Here is a 20286-nt window from a genome sequence, read left to right as displayed (position 1 = left end):
CTCTGTCATAGGCCTTCATCATGTCTAACTTGAGGGCACAGGACTGGTGTTTTTGGCTTTGTTCCTTTTCATAAAATGCAAGCACTCATAAGCTGTTATGATGTTATCTGTGATCAATCTGCCTGGAACAAAAGCTGACTGCTCTGGTGAGATAATATCAGGAAGTATTTGCTTGAGTCGGTTGGATATTACCTTGGACGCGATCTTGTAGAGGACATTGACTTGTTCGCTTCGGTAATTTGGTTGTTCGGCCCAGCAAGAACTCATGGGCCCAAATAAATGTGGCCCAAAGCTGCACCAACAACTAGGCCCTCTCGTTTCCCCCGTTATTCGAGCGATCGTGACTCCACGCACGTACAACCAGCCAACTTATGCGTACATGTACAAAACTGTTTTTGCACAAAATCAAGGTAGGCGCGGGCACGCTGCCTTGCCCTACAGGGAGTTTCGCCCCTGCGCCTAAACCCCGCATCGGGGGGAGAGAGAGAGGGGCTACTTGCATATTGAGGGCGAATGTCGGCGTGCGGAGGCAGAGGTGGTATGTTGTTCACTTGTTATTTGTACCTGTGTGTAAACCTGGGCATGGGCAGCCCGGCTCGACGACCCAGCCCAAAAAACCCTGGCCGGGCCGAGTCAGGCTTTGTCTTCAGGCCTGAAAATGCAGCACGTTGCGTATGTCGGGCCAGGCTCAGGCCTAGGAAATCAGGCAGTTTACATGGAGGCCCGGCCTGGCCCAGCCCGAAATTGGTTCATTTTGTCCCTTCAGGCCGGGCTCAGGCTTATATATGGTTTTTTTGGCCGGGCCAGGCTCAGGCCTAGACTTTGCAAGTCGGGCTTTGACAGGCCCGGCCCGGCGCGCAGAATGCCCAGGAAGGAAAGCAGCCAAAATATCACGTGAACGGAGACCATCACACCACCAGCCGGTCCCACGCAACAGAGAAACATGCCCACCGGCTCTTAACAAAAAAATAACCACGTCCGCTGGCCCACACGCCAGCCAGAGGCGATCCGCAGATGACCTCAGCGCTGGCCTACCGATACCCCTAAACAAAAAAACCTCAATTAGTGACGAAAACTACGAAATTGCCCCGACTGAAATCCCCCCAAAAGAGCGCACCCACGGTCTCCTCTGTTCTGCTCGCCACGCGCGCACGCCGCCGCCGGAGCTCTGCCCGCCGGCCGTCCTCTGCCCCGTGCCAACCTCTCTTCCGCGCGTCCCCGTCCCGCCTTGCCTTCCCCTCGACCCCAGCTCGCCCCCGTCCGCCAAGGAGAAGGCCAGCAGCGGCGGCGGCCCCAGTCTAGGGAGGGAGGATCCTCTCAGGTGAGACTCTCTATCGAATGCTATGCCCCATGCCTCCGATTAGTTCCCCTGTTTGGACGGTTTCAGGGTGTGATGTGTGCCGCGATCCATTTGGTAGTATGAGCTGTAGCACGGGGAATGGATCTGGGATGATGATGGGTTTACCATCACAATCACAGGAGATGGGCGAGGATTTTCCAGTTTGGTACAACATTCTCTACATACAGTACTTCTCTCTTGAGTGCCAATTCAATAACCGGACTGTAAACAGGCTCAGCCAGCAGGCTCTAATCCTGTTTCCATTCCTTGAAGAAGAAAGAGAATACAGGAAGAACACATATATTTAAATAACAGATTGTGCTGTTGCACCCATATAACAATCTGTGAGCTGTGGATTCAGTTATTTGATGAAAATAGGTTAATATTTTTGTGCGGTCTAGATCAATAGTATGAGTATCCCATCGCTTTTTATGGTGGAATACTTCTTTTTATATCCTTTTCAGTTCTTTCTGGATAGTTAAAAGTTTTTGGCTACCGACAAGATGACGTGCTGAAATTCTCTTGTTATTTAGGTTAGGGTTATTTTGGTCTCTTCGTCCCTGTCATTTCTGTCATCTAGCAAAGAAATATGATCAACTGTAATCTGTGGCATTTTATCAATCTGCAAAACTAAGATGGTGCATTTGATCAATTGCAGAGAAAGATGGGGCATTTTGGCTGCAGTAGACAAAACATGGAGCATTTTATCAGTTAGCGTTGTTAAAGCGCTGGCCACTCCTTGTACATTTTCTGCACCAAGAGGTCGTTGGAGCTCCTGCAGCAAGGTAAATCCGGCAGCCGGACTCAGTGGGGATCCATGGCATGGATCTGGATGCTCTCGGTGGCTGGAGCCGTCCTCCTGTGGGCGGTTTCTCTCGGGCGGATCCTCTCCTCCCCGACGCCCTACTCCCTGCCGCCAAGCCCTCGCTTCCTGCCCCCTCTTGGAGACAGGAGGAGCAGGAACGTGCTCCTGGTGCTCGCCCACCCCGATGACGAGTCCATGTATGTTACACCTCCACTGCTCTCCTTCGTGTATGCTCTGTGTACCACTACCAGGTGCTCGATGAAATTCATGCCGCTTCAAAATCTCGTGGCAGCTGCGTAGATCACATATGACAGTGGGTATTAATTAACTGGAATCCAGTAGCTTGTGAAAATGATAATAACCAATGGTTTAACTCTGACTAAATAAACTGGCGTCTGCCAACTCATGTGCTGCCTAAGCTTCAGTGTGGATGTTATGTGTTTTCCCTTAGTTCTAGTTTGGTGCTTTGGTTGATTTATTCTTGATGTCGATGAGTATCTAATGCAGGTTTTTCACTCCAACTATTCTTTTCCTCAAGTCAAAAGGTCACAGCATTCATGTTTTGTGCATGTCCCTGGGTAAGATTGCTACCCTGTTGTTAAGTATGTCTATTTTTTGTGTATCTTTATATATATATGTGTCCAGGAGCAGTCACCTGTCCATCCATTTGTTTGGCCAAAATACATCATATGCACACAGGATTATTTTATATGAAAACTGGATTGTTGCTGGATGTTCGGACACACCATCCAAGAGCATATATAGGAAACCATGGTTCATTCTATGCACGCGGCGACACATAGAAAAGGAATATTTCAGCATCACCTGCATAACATGTTCCACAGCCCAATTTGTAAATAACATCATCTGTAATGCATGGACAATGGTCTATATGCCTGGTGATCATTACTGATTATTATTGGCAAATTATAAACATATCGCCAACATATGAAGGAGGGCTTTGGGAATGCAATTTTGTTTCCTATACTACTTGAGAGGCCATTGACTAATAGATGACTAGAATATTCTATCTTTTGTATGAAACATTGACTAAGTAGTTCTGCCTGGCTTACTAAAATGATAGATAAATAGCTGCACATTTAGAAATCTGTTTCTTTGGCTTATAGTATCAATACAGAACTACTTGTTTGCATATTAGAGCTGTGCCTAGCTAATCTTTCCGAGTGGTTACTTCCACTTTTACAGGTAATGCTGATGGTCTTGGAGATACTCGTAAAGAAGAACTGTATGATGCATGTGCAACTCTTAAGGTACTCGGGTCTTCCACTTCTCCATAGTGCCCTCTGGGGAGCAAGCTTTTTCTCAGCTCCTGACATGGCTCCCATAATTGCAGATTCCAGCTGAGCAAGTTTCAGTATTGGACCATCAAAAGTTGCAGGTTATTTAGTTTGCACTCATTTTTCATACTCCAGATACTATTCCAAACAACATTGACAGTTGAGCATACTCAATTGTAGGATGGGTTTCATGAGAAATGGGATCATGGACTATTAGCTGAACTTGCCATGGAGCAAATCCAGCTGTGGGATATAGACACAGTAATGACTTCATCTCAGTCCTCACATGTCACATGAACTCCTACCCTAATGTACTTCTTTTACCAGCTGTAGTACGCAGTTGTAGTGTTACGTTTTACATTGATTTTGCCAGTTCTAAACATATTCGAAACCATCCACCTGAGGAACAGATATGGAATATGTTTATCTGAACTAGATGTAAAATATGAAATGTTTGAGAAGTATCTACCAGACTACCACCACATCACTACTTCTGTACTTAACTTCCCCGAATAACTGAATGTTTAAAGGAATTTTTTTCACAACCTTTCACTAGTTATACTTGTTCCAGGTAAAAACCAATTATCTGACACTATATTAGCTATCCCCAGTTCTAAATCTCAACGCAATTCCACTGCATACAGTTACTAAGTAGTGTACATCATATGATTTTGCGGTTAAAATGCCCTTATCTGCATTTCTTTGGACCTCTCAATTTGAATTTTTTTTCTTTTCTTCAATTTTACTTACTTACCGCTGCAATATGTCATGTTGTTTTAGATTGTGACGTTTGATTCATACGGAGTATCAGGGCATCCGAATCATCGTGATGTTCATCATGGCATATGGTTAGTTAACTTCTCATTTGTTGCTACAGTGCATTAGTTTCTCACATTTGTCTTTACTTATGATTGTTTAGATTACATATATAGTGTTTATCATATTTATGGGGTACATTTTGGATCTGCTGTTCAAGAACCTAAACTGTTTTTATTTTGTATGAACAGCAAGCTTCTTCATGAGAATCAGCGAGGAAATATTGAAGCATGGGAACTTGTAAGCTTCTTTACAGGAGCCTTGGATTACATTCTCCATGTTTTGTTATTAGATCCTTATAGTCGCCTTTTTATTTTTAAGGTCTGAAAGAGAATTCAAAATACTTTGTTGGTTTTCCATATGGTGTGATTAAAAGCATTTATCCTGTCAATTTTGTAGGATCAGAAAGGTAGAAACCAATAATACTATTCAATATGTTCTTTGAAAACTGATATATTGGTTGAGTGTCCTTATCTGAGTTAGTTTCACTATGTTATTGGTTTCATGCTGGACAATTTCCAATTGAATAACATATGACATAAGGAATAAATAATAGTTTTGTTCTTATGAACGGGTTTTGAACAATGCCAGTCAGTTTGATGTGTTTTTTTTTCTGTCGTTTGTATGAACGGTTCACAACCTCTCATTCTTCAATAAAATTAGCAGGAGCTAACATGATTGGTGTTGGTTTATTTGGAAATGTAGGTAAGCCTGAATATGTTTCGCAAATACAGTGGTGCAGTTGACATTTGGTTGTCATCTTTGATCTCCTCAAGGTCGAAGCAACTGATGTATTGTCTAGTTAACTGTAGCCCATCCAGAACCTTTGAGGCAATGGCTGCACACAGAAGTCAGTGGGTTTGGTAAGTAGAATCAGCTTCTTTTTTTGTAATTTGACGCATCATCTCATTTTCTGTTGTAAAAACTTGCACTTCAACAGAATGGTAGAGGTCAAATTCATAGTCTGAAGTTTGCCAAAAGTTTATTTTCAACAAAAGCTCTAATGACCAATTAAAAAATTTCAATGCTGTTAGTTTCTGTAGGGCATGCCTTATATTAATTCAAGAAAACTAATGCTTTTTTTTTTTGCAGGTTCAGAAGATTGTTTGTTAGGCTCTCGAGTTACACATACGTAAACATGCTCCAGAAAATTTAGCATTTGTTATTGAGAAGTACCATCTTGTCGATATAGATTGTATTACAAAAGCTTCCTATGATCGAGGACAGCAGTTTACGGATCATATCCTTTACTGCATAGTGAGAGTTTATTGTAGACAGTCCATTGTGTTAGTGTAATTATACTGATACTTTTAACTTCAAGTGATAGTTCTTGCTAAAAGCCCAATTCCAGTGTTTGTGGTAGTTGATTGCGTGTTTTGAGAAGTATCAAAAAGATTGTAAACATATTTGAAACCATCGACCCGAGGAACAGATATGAAATGTTTTGACCTGTAATATAGATGTAAAATAAGAATTGTGTGAGAAGTATCTACCAAGCATACACCACACAACTAATTCTGTAGTTTTATTTACTTCCCCAAATAACTGAATGTTCAAAGGAATTTTTTCACAACCTTTCACTGGTTACCCTTCTCTAGTTTGTCGAGCCCGGAGCCGTGAAATGCTTAGTGGCAAAATCTAAAATATCCCAAAATCTAATTGTTATCTCGTTTAACCTACATTAAATTCAAGTAGTACTAAATCAGCCACAATTTTTTTTTGAGACAAACTAAATCAAAGCAGTAGATATCTGCGGCCCAAGGAAAATTTTAAATTTGGGTACTTCAATCCTGGCAATGTGTATGTTGGAATAAAAGCTGCAGAGCGATGGAAATCATGTAGGGTAGTCAAAGGGCTTAAGTGAAAATGTCCCCTTTGAAAAATGCTGCTCCCATCCCGTGTCCCGACGAGGCGACGCCTTCGTGTTGAACGGCGACCAAATCGCGTGCGTGCCGGGAAAAGTATACGACAAAAGTGACAAGGCTGCCCTCGTGCTCCTTCTCCGTTTCTTCTTCCTTCGTCAGATCCAGCACCCCATCCACGCTGCCGTTGGAGGTTTCTCCGGCTTGCCGTTGTGGGAGGGAGAAAGCAGAGCATGGGGCTGCGGGGCGCAGAGTCGGCGGCGCCCAGCGGCGGCATGCCCAGCCTGCCGGGATTCTTCGGCCGGCAGAACAAGTACCTGCGCATGGACGACGTCGCGCTCGGCCCCCCGCCGGAGCACGAGGAGGAAGGCGTCCGTGCCGGGCGGCGCCGGAGCAGCACGAGATACGTCTTCGCCTGCTCCGTCTTCGCCTCCCTCAACTCCGTGCTCCTCGGCTACGGTACGCCACCTCGCCTCCGCCGCAACCGATCCACATCTCCGGCAGCTAGCTAGCCGTCTCCTCGGTCGCACCGGCGACGCAGATTCCATTGTCGTTCCACATGAGTTTCTTGGCGATCCTGATCACTTCTTGGCGAATGAATCGCGTTGACTTGTTGCGAGTTAATTGCTTCGTTGACTTGATTAGAACTGTTGCTTCTTCTTGATCTCTGTCAGATGTGGGAGTAATGAGTGGGTGCATTTTGTTCATCCAGAGGGACCTCCACATCACCGAGGTGCAGCAGGAGGTGCTCGTCGGCTGCCTCAGCTTCGTCTCCCTCCTCGGCAGCCTCGCCGGGGGCCGGACAGCCGACGCCCTCGGCCGCAAGCGCACCATCGGCCTCGCCGCCGCTGTATTCCAGGCGGGGGCCCTGGTCATGACGCTCGCGCCGTCCTTCCGCGTGCTCATGGCCGGCAGACTGCTGGCCGGCATCGGCATCGGCTTCGGCGTCATGATCGCGCCCGTCTACATCGCCGAGATCTCCCCCGCCGCGTCCCGGGGCTCCTTCACCTCCTTCCCGGAGATCTTCATCAACCTCGGCATCCTCCTCGGCTACGTCTCCAACTACGTCTTCTCCGGCCTGCCCGACCACCTCGGCTGGCGCGTCATGCTCGCCGTCGGCATCGTCCCGTCCGTGTCCATCGTCTTCGCGCTCCTCGTCATCCCAGAGTCACCCAGGTGGCTCGTCGTGCAGAACAAGGCAGCCGAGGCGCGTGCGGTGCTTCTCAGGGTCACCGACGGCGAGGAGGAGGCCGACGAGAGGCTCGCCGAGATCGAGGCGGCCGCGGCCAGCGCGGCAAACTCCGGCGAGACGGTGTGGCGGGAGCTGTCGAGGCCCTCGCCCACGATCCGCCGGATGCTGGTCACCGGGCTGGGCATCCAGTGCTTCCAGCAGATCACCGGCATCGACGCGCTGGTGTACTACAGCCCCACCATCTTCAGAGACGCCGGGGTGACCACCGAGAGCCAGCTCCTCCTCGCCACGGTGGCCGTCGGGTTCTTCAAGACGGCGTTCATCGCGCTGGCCATCGTGCTCATCGACCGCGTCGGCCGGAAGCCGCTGCTGTACGTGAGCACGGTCGGCATGACCGTCTGCCTGGTCATTCTGGCATCGACGCTCTGGCTGCTCGCGCACGGGGCGGTGCCCAAGGCCCTCGGCGTGGCCGTCGCCGTCGTGGCGGTGTGCGGCGACGTGGCCTTCTTCTCGGTGGGGATCGGGCCGGTGTGCTGGGTGACGAGCTCGGAGATCTTCCCTCTGCGGCTGCGGTCGCAGGCGGCGGCGCTCGGCGCGGCGGTGAACCGGGTTACGAGCGGCACCGTGGCCATGTCGTTCCTGTCCGTCTCCCGCGCCATGACCGTCGCCGGCGCGTTCTCGGCGTTCGCGGCCATCTCGGCGCTGTCCGTCGTGTTCGTGCACAGGTTCGTCCCGGAGACGAAAGGCAAGACGCTGGAAGAGATCGAGCTGCTCTTCGGCGGCGGGGAAGGTGGCGAGGGAGTGACAGTGAGCCCCGGGGAGGTGGAGCTCGGTGACGCCGAGCACCTGGTGCGGAAGGGATGAGAAGGTCCTTGTACTCTGATGGATCAGTTTGGAACTGTCACTCCCGTCTGAATGTTTAGTTTCAAAATGTGCATTCGATTTATTTATTGGTCATTTAGGAGAAAAATTATACACAGTTAACAGCCTTGCAGCTTGAAATTCTTAGTTTCAGCTTGCAACACAGAGTAACAGCTATGACAGAAATGGGAGGCACTGAAAATTGGGGAACTGCTATTGCATATTTGCATATTTGCCAATTTCCACAAGTACAATTAATACCTTGATCACTCTTGAGTCTGAAATAACTCCCAGCTCAGAATGTAGATTCCTGAGATGAACATTGCTGCCGATGTGCTCCTACTCCTATGCTCATCCTTCAAACTTTGGTCCAGATTTTTTTTGCCGCGGCACCCTGTGTGCAATGTGTTTCAAGTTTTATAGACCCCCCCCCCCCCCCCCCCACCCACCCACCCACCCACACACACCCCTAACAAATAAAACAAGTAGCTCTGCTTGTGAATCAAACAAATGAAGGTGAAATCGAGACAGGGAACTGAATTTAGGGAACATACATTGGAAATGTAAGGCGAAGTCCAAGAAAATTACAAACGATCTCTGCCGCAAACTCCGGCTTTATTACAAAGCAGTAACAATTCTTTTCACAAACACAAGTCTTAAACTGCAGAGGGACCCCGGCTAGCCTCACCGGACAAGACGCAAACAACACCAAGACAGTAGGAATAACAAGTTGGCAACGACAAATTATAGGAAAGCGAGCAGATTCGAAGAAAACCTGCATAAGCAAACACTTGTGAAACAAATAATGAACCAAACCTCCAGCAAGCAAGCAGAGTGGCAAAGAGAGTGATCACTCGTATTTCACTGCAACCTTGAGCTGCTGATCTGGGCGCTTCTCATTCAGTGTCTTTAGCTGCCCCACTGTATCGTCCAATGAAGAGTTGTTTTTCTTACCAATGAGCTGAACCTCTTTAACGCTTGTCAAATGCTCGATGCCAGTTACGCTCTTAGAATCTGTGGTTGCGAATCTCACTCTGAGTGACTCAAGTTTTGTCATTGATCTTTCCTCAAATCGGAGAACTTCCACAGCTCCATTCTCAAATTTCAGGTACAGGTCCTTGAGCGCCGGAAAGCTCTGGGTAGCTTGTGCAACCAGCTCTTTATCTTGGTAGCAGTACGCGTCCAAGTCTAAGTACTTCAGCTTGGGCAGATTACATATTGGGCTGAACAGTTGGTCACCACCAAAGTATGTCCAAGCAACGGAAAGCTCGACAAGATCATGCAGAAACTCGACCCACTCGGGCAATTTGTCAATGTGGGAGCCGATCCTTAGATACTGGAGGTACGGCGGGTGCGGCTTGACATTATGCAGAAAGTTCAATACATCCTTGTCCGGACCACGGTCACTAATGTTGAGCCACCGGAGGGAATATAACTTGCTCAGGGACTCAGCAAGCTTTTTCTTAGCTTCCTCATTAGGGGGCTCGCTGACAACGGCCATACGTAAATCTCTCAGCTGTTGTAGTTCACCGAGCTCTTTGGCAGCATCAACATCACATTTAAAAACCACTTCATTCACCGTCCGTAGTGCCTTCATCCTACGCAGGCCCTTGCGTGCAGTCCAACTATCACCGTAAAAGTAACGCCTGCTGCTGATTTGCAGGTGTTCAAGTTTCTCTAGCTTTGACACAGTTTCCGGTAGATCTTCCAGGAGCGTGTGACGTAGATCAAGGGTCTCCAAATTCTCTAGGTCACCGACTTCTGGTGGCATCTTCTCGATACTTGTACCTTTCATGCTCAAAAATCTTAGCAGGTACATCCGGCAGACATGTTTCAAATGCTTGTTTTCTAGGCCCATGCAATCTTCCAGGTCGAGCACCCTGAGCAGGGTGAACTCGCCTAAACGATCAAGCACCATTCTGTGATCGTCCGGGCCAAATAGGCTCAACGATCGGACATGATCCATCTTCACCCCCTCGATGCCATTTGTCTTACTAAGACATGCCGCAGTTCTATTAGATGGAGAGCCCTCTGTCTCTTCACCACCATGGATGGATAGGCGGCGAATCCTATAATACGCCATCCCTTTGTACGGACCACCTACTAGGCTAACAAAGTTACACTCCAGGGATTTGTTCACCATGACCTCAAGCATCATGTCGTGCACCCGACACATCTCCAACCTCCCATCATAGAAGGTGACTACATCACTGGACCGATCAATCATGCTTCTACTCACCAACTCATTGTAGTGGGCTTGTGCAACCTCCATTAAGGTCAAACCCCGGACCTCAGTAACTAGTCCTTCTGCTATCCATCTCTTCAGGAGACGATCTTTGGCGAAGACATAATCCTCTGGGAAAATGCTGAGGTACATCATGCAACCCTTAAGGTAATGAGGGAGGTGGTTATAGCTGAGAGTAACTATTTGCCTCATCCCCTCAAGGGTAGGGTGGCTCTCCATGTGAGAACCAATCGACTTGTGAACTCTTTCCCACATATCTTTGCTCTCCGATAATTCGTAGCTTGCCAAGAGGCCTGCGATGCTAATAATTGCCATTGGAAGTCCACCACATTTTTTCAAAATTTTGTGCATTTCAACTACCAGACCCTTGGGGCAAGAGGCAACCTTGGGACCAAATGCTCTGCTGAGGAACAACTTCTTGGAGTCTTCCAAACTGAGGGGCTTAATCCGATAAACGCAATTTTCATTAACACTGCTAGCACCACTGCATGCTGCAGCCACAGTATCTATCCGAGTGGTCACAATGATCCGGCTGCCTTGGTTGTTGTCTGGCAACCTGTATTTGATTGCATCCCATGTTGCTACTGTCCATACATCGTCCACCACAATGAGGTACCTAGTTTTGCAAAAGGAATTCCTTATTAATTAGAATGCATGAAAAGCGATAACTACCTTCATTATGAATAGGTATTCCTTAGTGACATAAACATGGTAGCTTAAGGCCATCTACAAAGACGTGATATCAGTTGATTCTTTGTTTTTGAGTCATAAACTAATATGTGTAGAAGTTTTGTATGGATTTATATTATTGTAACCAATATGTAGAAGTTGCTCCCTTTTTGAGTTTGTACAACTAGTGCAACCATTTATAGTCTACTACATATTAATTCGACTATATTTACATAATACCAAACTACACCATACTACAATAACTCTTCATTCAATGCCAGCACCTTGCTGTCTCTTCTATATATTTTAAAGGATTTGAGATGAAGAACACATGATGGATATTTTTCTGGATTGGCCAAAGAGAAAATTTTAATGATCAGAGGATCATCTGAAGTGTAATGATTCTTTTCTATTGAAAAAGTAATTTTTTTTCATGTGATTGCCAAGGAAAGGCAGAAAGCTAAACCTTGTTTTAAAACATAGCAAGGAAAACTATCTAGAAACTGAAAGCTTAAAATGTGGCTTCCTAATTCAAACATCATCTACAACTCATATCTACGTCAAACAAATATTATACTACAACCTGAATATTTTTTGGACAATTTTCGTATTCTAAAGTTAATTAGGAGATTCTTATGTAACTACTAATTCCATGCATGTATTTTGGTCATGCCACCAAACACAATTCATTTTTGTTCTACATAGCGGATATATTGACCCAACGAGAACTCGGGAACACATAAATTGTCTGCTACTCTTCTGTGGTTTAGAAAGAAGAAAAAACATGATGTATTTACCATGAAATAACATAAAAACAGACGAGTGTTTGGGCCGGCCGGCCACCGCCTAATAGTCGCCATAGGTAATTACCACTTCCATTTACTGCAAATATCGCAACCATCATAACTCCATTATCTTTGCTGATAATAGATTCAGGTGTGATTGAGAATGATGTCTTCACTGCTAAAGTCTTAGGCTGCCCGTAATGGGAGTATCATAAGTAATACTCCCTCCATTCTCCTATACAAGGCCACAAACTCATATTACAGATACCAAGATAAAATTTAATGACTGCTTTTCAAGTCAACTTTTCTTTTCGTTAACCGGTATCATTAATACGCCACAAGCATGCAACAAATGAATGAGAAGGAAGTAGCTGAGTGTCAGTATGACTACATGCATATAAGTATTAAAAAGTTGCAAGTACGAGACAACATTATTATTTTTTGCCTCGGTTATTGTTGGTGGCCTTGTATTGATGCAAAATGTATTTTTGATAGTGGCATTGTATAAGGGAATGGAGGGAGTATCATGCATTCCAACTAGGCAATTTTAATGAGGTGTCATGAAATTAAATGAAGAAAGAAATGGTTAAGTATCATATCATGATACTATATCATATTAAATAATGTGCTATTATGTGTATTGCATGGTAATAAATGAAGTCATCTATGATATCAACATATGATACTTTGTAATATGGATGTAGTATCATATGTATGATATTACTATATGATACTCTCCGCTACGAAAACCTTATCAATATTCTCTTGCTACCACAACTTGTCGAATACAAATCAGGGTAAAATCCTTCCAAACAAAAACTAGGTCGATCATGTTTTTCTTTTTGTTGAGGGGTACTAGGCCGATCATGTATCATGTATCAGGTATCAGGTATCTATGCGGGTTTTTGCTAGGTGGGCCGAGCATCTCTAGCAGACATCTTATATCACGCCGAACTGCAAAATAACCGTTAGTTTACAGTTTTACACGAAAAAAGTGGCCCAAATAGATACGGTCTCGGCCCGCGGCCTTTCAAATTTTTTTCGGGGCGCAGCAAATTCTCCCCCTCAACCTTTAGAAACATGGGGCAGGAAGCCCACCCTAGGGTGACCCCTATCGCTAGCGAGATTTGGCGGGAGGGACATTTCCGCACAGCAGTTCCTATTCTCCCTTCCCTCCGCCGTCATTGATCTTCCTCCGCCTGCTCCGGACCACCTTCCTCAGCTCTGTAGCGCCGCCATGGACGCCTTCCAGCCATCACCCATCACCATGGAAGTCATGGACGCACCAACCCTAAAGAAGATCTCATCGCCGACCATGTTGCGCCCGCCGCCGTTCAAGCCTCGACCGCCCATCCCCGCAAGCGCTAGGGCAACTTCGTCGTCCAGAGCGGCGCTCCCACAACCGCCGCGGGGAAGGCACGCGCGCTCGCCGCTGCTACGAATCCGGTCCAAGCCACCCCAACCCCGCCGATGAAGATGCGCAAGGTGTCTGGGGTGAAACGCGAGAAGGCAGCCAAAAAAGGTACTACGAGCACCACGCCACCACCTCCTCTGATCGCCATCACAAGAGCTTCTGCGAGGACGCCCGCCGACGACGCTGGTGCCGTCGCCCCCGAGGTGTTTGACGGAATTGGCACAAGGTAAGGAACTTTAATTTTCTTCTAGTCGTTTTCACTTCCCGCCATTCACCATCTGTCAAGATAGTACAACGATACCAGAAGTAAAAGTTTACATCTAGGTCTGTAGACAAGCTAGCAATGACTACAAGCACTAGAGCGAGCTGAAGGGCCGCCGCCGTCATCGTTCATCCCTCATCGGAGCCGGGCAAACCTTATTGTAGTAGACAATCGAGAAGTCGTCGTGCTAAGGCCCCATAGGACCAGCGCACGAGAACAACAAATGTCGCCGATGAAGAAAAGAGTAGATGAGAAGAATCTAACCTGTAGACACGCATATGCAGACAAATGAAGATCGGGTTCACCAAAGACAAAGGCCGGCCGAATCCCACTAGATCCACCAGAGATGCACCTCCACACGCCTTCAACGACGCTAGAAGCATCGTCGGAACGGGAGTTGGCGAGGAGAACCTTATTCCATCTTCAAGAAGCGGCATCCACATCGTTTCCTGAGCTTCGCACAAACCCTAACAAAACTAGAAGAGACACTTAAAAAAGGAGCCCTCTCGACGACAAGGGGTGGCATCCACCACACCTCCATGGTCCTAGGACTATATAGGAGAAGAGGCAGACCGGCGATGTTGTGCCTACATGGTCCTAGGGCCGTAGGAGAAGAGGCGGACTGGCGACGGCGCTGGCAAGAGGCAAAGGAAACCCTACAAGAGAGCCCATAGGTAACATGTACGAAGGGGTGATGGTAAGTAGTAGAATTGAAACTAATGAAACGGAAAACTTTTTTTTTGGATGAGCTCTATAAACCGGAAAGGAGGGAGTATGTGTGTAGCGTCGCCGACCGAGCGAAAAGAGCCACATATCACTTAGAGGGCTTTCCAACGGGGCAGATTTGGCAACTGGATCCGGGACAAGTATTTCTGGCCATCTGATTGAGCAGAGGGTAGTGCCGTGGTTCTAAGTCTGACAGTAATGTAGGGGGTAGGTATGGAGAGGCAAGATCTTAGCTATGGAGTAGTTGTAAGCACACGAGGTTTACGAGTTCAGGCCCTTCTCGGAGGAAGTAATAGCCCTACGTCTCGGAGCCCGGAGGCGGTCGAGTGGATTATGTGTGTATGAATCACAGGGGTGTGAACCCTTTACACTGAGGAGGGGGGTGGCTTATATAGAGTTCGCCAGACCCCTCCGGCCCTCAGTTATGCAGGGTTTTAAGTACATTAAGGTCGGGCGTTACTGGTAACGCCCCTAATAAAGTGCTATGATGACCATAAAAGCTACTTAATGACCGACCGTTAGCATGCGGAGTGACTTTAGGTCTCCTGGCCGTCGAGTGGTTGGATCTTGGTCGAGTGATTGCTTCTTGGTCGAGTGTCTTCGAGTCTGTCGAGTGGAACACCTCCAAGTCGATTGAAAGGTGATTTATTCTAGAGATGTCCTTGGGTAGGGCACTTAGGACAGGTCCATGACCCTACCCTAGGTACATAGCTTCATCATTAGCCCCCCAATGGATCGAGGTTTGATTGGGGAAGGAGTTGAGAACTTCTCCGACCCATTTTTCATGCCATGAGCATATCTTGTTTCGGATCAATGAACCTGAGTGACGACAGCAACTTCCTTTTCAGTTGCCTTGATCCATTCTTAGTTTTTTGTCGAGTGAGTTTCTTTACTTGAAAAGCTCCGAGTGATGGTGTGGAGGAGATCTTCCGTCTGACAAGTTGTTCTGCTGCTCGCGGATTTCATGGGATTCGAATTTTGGGAAGCGCGCGGGACGGGGGAGGCCGCAGTAATCAGATGGGATAGGGCGGAGCCGCCTCGATCTCCGCGCCACCTTTTTCGCCATGTATCGCGCGCTCGACCGTTGCGGGATTTGACAGGATCGTCCGGGCCTACCAGTCAGCCACTCGGAAGTAACCTCATATAAGGCGTCGGACCGGGGTTTCTTGAACAGTGCGTTCTCATTTCCTCTCCTCCTCTTCAGGCTTCTTCGTCGCGCTCGTTCTCGCCCCAGCGCCGCCGCTCCGTACGTGTCTCGCCGGCGACGATGGGGAAGGAGAAGACGACGGCTCTGGAGCGGGCGAAGAAGGCGACCAGTCGGGGTGGATCTTCCTCGCGAGCCGGCCTGCCGAAGGGATGGATCCAGGGCGACTGGATCCGCTCGACGATCCGCCAAGAAGACCTCGACGACCTAGCCGACGGAGGACTGATCCCCCATGGATCAACGCGGCTTCCGGGGAAGGAATCCGAGCCGCAACCTCGGGAGGGTGAGCGCGTTCTCCTTGCCACCCACGTCGACCGTGGGTTTTCCTTGCCTCCTCACCCTTTCTTTCGGCGATTTCTGAATTTCTTTGGGGCACAACTCCACCACTTCACTCCCAACACAATCGTGTATCTCGCTGCTTTCGTGTCTTTGTGCGAGAATTTCTTGGGTTGTCGGCCTCACTGGGGTCTTTTCAAGCACATTTTCACCTGCCGTTCTCAGACGGTGAAAAAGGCCAATCTGAGTGATGAGAGAACACAAGTGATTCAGATGTGTGGGGGTCTTGGTGTTCAGATGAGAGGGAAAAGTTCCTTTCCGGCCATGATTCTTCCCGACTCGGTCCGCGGATGGCAGTCGACCTGGTTTTACTGCAAAGACCAGCCGACGCCAGGGCAGTCGACTGGCCTCCCTCCTTTTACCATGGACCGAGTGAGGAAACCCTCCTCTTTGAAGGTGATCTCGAAGGATAAGGCGCAAGTTAGGGTGTTGGTCGAACGAGTGGCCTAGCTTATCCGTGACGGGGTCACTGGTATGGATCTCTTGGAGGTTTTCCTTCGGCGGCGCATCCAGCCTCTTCAAGCTCGATACCATCCGATGTGGATGTATTCGGGTCTTGACGACACCACTCGGATTCACCCGGAGGAGGTTGATGACGACACTCTGGAGGGGTGGCTGTCGGGCATCACCGGAAACAAGGACAACCCCAGGGGAGCCAGGAGAGTTCCTCCATTCGACCAATCCCATGAACCAGAAAAGGTCCGATTCTGAGCTTTTGATTATAATCTGAATTCACTCGCGCAACGGCCTATACTGTGTCGACTGACTTTGTTCTTCCTGCTTTCTTTCAGGCCCTTATCAAAATGTACTCAGTGCCCAACGGAGAGCAAGAGCAAGACCCAGAAGGAGAGGCGAGCGGCGGCGACAGTGGCGAATGGCATTCTGACGGAGAAGGGGACGAAGAAAGCGACGACTCAAGTGACGAAGAAGAAGTCGAGTCGCCTCCTCGCAGGGAGAGGCGATCCAAGCTTGACCAAGAACGACCGAGCGCCCGTGAAAAGGCGATTGCTCAGACTGGTCAGTCTTCAAAGCATCCTCGGACATCTTCACCAACCCCAACTGAAAAAGCGTCAAAGCATCCAAAAGTTGCAGAGCAGAAGCCTCAGAAGGCGTTGCCGAAGATTAAGATTGACATCCCCGTCGCTTCTGCGTGAGTGTCTCCCTTTGTATTCACTCGACGCTCCATGCTGTTTATTTTTTCTTGATTTAACCAGACGAACTTTGGAACTGGCAGCGCTGCTACTTCCGGGACCTCAGCTTACAGGGATGAGGATGAGGTAATGGAGGATGCAGTCACTTCCAATCTGGGTATGATTTCTGTCATTCTGTCTTTATTTGGTCGACTCAACTGCAATGCATACCATTGGGTGATGTGATTTTGGCGATTGATCTTTGAACAGCTCCTAACATTATTGACCTCCCCGATGATGATGATGAAGAGCCTGAGAGGCCTTTGACGAGGAAAAATAGGAAAGCTCCTGCAAGCAAGGTGCCACAGTCGACGCCGATGGCGGAACCAGTCGTTCAGGACGCTGGTGATGCCAATCGGGGTTTTGTTACCTTCGCCGTACCATTGTCGAGTGCCCTGCCTTCTTCGTCGACTGCTCAAGCTCCTGCCGACCCACCTTTAGTTTTTGCGATCCATCATGTCCCAGAGGACGAAGTGAATGTTGCCAAGGAAGCCATATGCCAGGCGGGTGTTATGATGGAGAAGATGAAGGCGGTGCGGGACGCCAGTCAGGCCGCCTATGACGCCAGCTCGGCTCTCCAAAGCAATGTTCAGGTTAGTTGGTCACCGTTTGTTCTGTTAGGATATGCTACCTGAAGACTCTCTTTCCGAAAATCTTTGCATTTGTACACCCACTGGGTGCGTCGATTGAATTTTTGGACTAGTGGGGGCACGCTGAGTGCACCCACTGGGTGTAGTCCCCGAGACTACGGTGGACTGCTGGCAGTCGACTGTAGTCTTTGTATTTTGATTCTTTCGCTCGATCTGGTCTGGCCGTGTCGAGTGTAAACCGAACCGGCGGGGGCACACAAAGTGCACCCACTGGGTGTAGTCCCTGACACTATGGTGGACTGCGGGCAGTCGACCGTAGTCTTAGTATTTATTGTCTTTGTCGTTTTTCGCTGTAAAATAACTTCCCCTCCCTGATTGTAGAAATCTTATGATCTTGGAGCTCGCTTTGCTGACTTGGAGAAACAACAGATCCAGCTAAACCTTGACCTGGAATTGGCTTGGCAAAATCTGAAAAAAGCTCAAGACGAGGCCGCTGGTATGGAAGGTAACTGATTGCCGACTGAACTTCAATATATCTCTTTGGTCTCTTTTTTTGATTCGATTATTTCTTTTGCAGAGAAAATGAAGTTGGCTCTGGACAAGAAGGACTCGGACCTCGCCGCCGCGCAAAAAGCAGCCCAAGACAAAACCGTTCTCGCGGACGAGAAGCTTGCTTCAGTCGGAACATTTGAAGGAGAGGTGACTAGACTGACATCTTGTCTTAATGAAGCTAACCGCGAAGTGACCAGCCTGAAGAAGGATAAGGTCGCCCTGAACGAAAAGTTGGAGTCTGCGATCCGCAAGAGGAACGACACAGAAGCTTATCTGAGGACCCTTGCCAAGAAGCTTTATCTCGTGCTGGGAGGTATTTCTTTTAATCCGACTGTGTTGATGCTTGCCATCGGATTTTGCTCGGTTGATTGAACTGACTTTTGGCTGCAGAACTTTGACAAGACTTTGATGAAGAAACTGGAAGGGTCGAGACGGGTCTGGACCCTATCACTTCCCTGGTCTGCGACGAAACTGCGATGAAAGTGCTCCGACTGGAGTCCCGTATTGCCAGCGCCACAAGCTACCTCGCACGCCTGAAGGAGGTTGTCTCTCGAATCGACTCGACGCTTTGGCTGGGGGCGATGCTTCAGAATGATCTGGAATCTTTGACGACTTGACTGAACGAGATCCCTGGCCGAGTGCAAGAATGGAAGAAATCCTCCGCCCGGTGTGGTGCTGATGTGGCGTTGTCCCTGGTGCGAGTCCATTGCAAGGAGGCTCGTGAAGACAAGCTGGCAGCAATCAAGGTCACCAACACCCAAAGGCATGACTTCCGATCTTTTATGGAGACTTTTATTGCTGCAGCCACTCGGATCGCCGACGGCGTCGACCTGGACGAGTTCGTCGAGCCTGCCAGTCCTCCTCCTGCGGAGTGAACAAACTTTTATGCCCCACCTTAAATTTGCCTCGGGATGCCGAGTGGTTTTTGTAACCATTAAACTCTTTCGGGCTGAATGCCCGAGCACTTCGATCTGCGGTCTGGAACCTTTAGGATTTGTCTGAACTTGGTTTATCATTGAATATCTTCATGAATTCTCCGTCGAGTGGAACTCGTTCTTCACTCGAGACAACTTTTGTATTTGTGGCGAAGCTCCGAAGGAGAAGGTGGCAGTCGACCTGCACCTCGTCGTCCTTGCGGATTGGGATGGAGCGCACGTTGTATTTGTGGCGAAGCTCCCAAGGAGAAGGTGGCAGTCAACCTGCGCCTCGTCGTCCTTGCGGATTGGGATGGAGCGCACGTTGTATTTGTGGCGAAGCTCCGAAGGAGAAGGTGGCAGTCGACCTGCACCTCGTCGTCCTTGCGGATTGGGATGTGTTTCGTACTTAGGCGAGTACTGGACTGCAGCTAAGAATCCGAGTGGGAGGGTCGCTCTCCACTCGGTAGGATTTTTCAAACTTAGGCGAGTACTGGACTGCAGCTAAGCCCCCGAGTGGGAGGGTCGCTCTCCACTCGGTAGGATTTTTCAAACTTAGGCGAGTACTGGACTGCAGCTAAGCCCCCGAGTGGGAGGGTCGCTCTCCACTCGGTAGGATTTTTCAAACTTAGGCGAGTACTGGACTGCAGCTAAGCCCCCGAGTGGGAGGGTCGCTCTCCACTCGGTAGGGTTTTTCAAACTTAGGCGAGTATTGGACTGCAGCTAAGCCCCCGAGTGGGAGGGTCGCTCTCCACTCGGTAGGATTTTCAAACACTTAGGTGAAACGGGTTCACAGCTAAGCCCCCGAGTGGGGGGCTGGCTCACCACTCGGTAGGATTTTTTTTCAAATACTTAGGCGAGTACTGGACTGCAGCTAAGCCCCCGAGTGGGAGGGTCGCTCTCCACTCGGTATGATTTTCAAATACTTAGGAGAGTACTGGACTGTAGCTAAGCCCCCGAGTGGGAGGCTGGCTCACCACTCGGTGGGATTTTCAAATACTTAGGCGAGTACTGGACTGCAGCTAAGCCCCCGAGTGGGAGGGTCGCTCTCCACTCGGTATGATTTTCAAATACTTAGGAGAGTACTGGACTGTAGCTAAGCCCCCGAGTGGGAGGCTGGCTCACCACTCGGTGGGATTTTCAAATACTTAGGTGAGTACTGGACTGCAGCTAAGCCCCTGAGTGGAAGGCTGGCTCCCCACTCGGTAGGATTTTCAAATACTTAG

The 20286-nt window shown here is 48.5% G+C and overlaps 3 protein-coding genes across 3 annotated transcripts in view; 2 read left to right on the top strand and 1 right to left on the bottom strand.

Moving 5' to 3' along the window:
- The first annotated feature begins 1070 nt into the window (after positions 1 to 1070).
- Positions 1071 to 5757, top strand: LOC125540301 (probable N-acetylglucosaminyl-phosphatidylinositol de-N-acetylase). Its single transcript, XM_048703906.1, has 10 exons — positions 1071 to 1321; positions 1998 to 2341; positions 2652 to 2722; positions 3351 to 3415; positions 3499 to 3543; positions 3623 to 3703; positions 4223 to 4290; positions 4450 to 4498; positions 4964 to 5121; positions 5351 to 5757. The coding sequence occupies exons 2-10, from the start codon at positions 2157 to 2159 to the stop codon at positions 5412 to 5414; spliced, it is 786 nt and encodes a 261-aa protein (XP_048559863.1). The 5' UTR covers positions 1071 to 1321; positions 1998 to 2156; the 3' UTR covers positions 5415 to 5757.
- A 440-nt stretch (positions 5758 to 6197) lies between these two features.
- LOC125540299 (probable polyol transporter 4) lies at positions 6198 to 8383 on the top strand. The gene is made up of 2 exons (XM_048703905.1): positions 6198 to 6579; positions 6795 to 8383. The coding sequence occupies exons 1-2, from the start codon at positions 6354 to 6356 to the stop codon at positions 8174 to 8176; spliced, it is 1608 nt and encodes a 535-aa protein (XP_048559862.1). The 5' UTR covers positions 6198 to 6353; the 3' UTR covers positions 8177 to 8383.
- Positions 8384 to 9023: 640 nt separating this feature from the next.
- Positions 9024 to 20286, bottom strand: part of LOC125538368 (disease resistance protein Pik-2-like) — a 28333-nt gene continuing 17070 nt past the window's right edge. The window contains exons 3-6 of the mRNA XM_048701626.1: positions 18521 to 18549; positions 18022 to 18029; positions 12623 to 12634; positions 9024 to 11034 (exon numbers count right to left, since the gene is read on the bottom strand). Of these exons, the coding sequence (XP_048557583.1) occupies positions 9024 to 11034; positions 12623 to 12634; positions 18022 to 18029; positions 18521 to 18549 (2060 nt within the window). The remainder of the gene's footprint in view (positions 11035 to 12622; positions 12635 to 18021; positions 18030 to 18520; positions 18550 to 20286) is intronic.

Source organism: Triticum urartu, chromosome 2 (genome assembly GCF_003073215.2).
Source record: "Triticum urartu cultivar G1812 chromosome 2, Tu2.1, whole genome shotgun sequence".
In the NCBI taxonomy this organism is placed as follows: Eukaryota; Viridiplantae; Streptophyta; class Magnoliopsida; order Poales; family Poaceae; genus Triticum; species Triticum urartu.
Note: the sequence above shows the minus strand (reverse complement) of the source record. Positions and strands in the feature narration are given on the sequence as shown.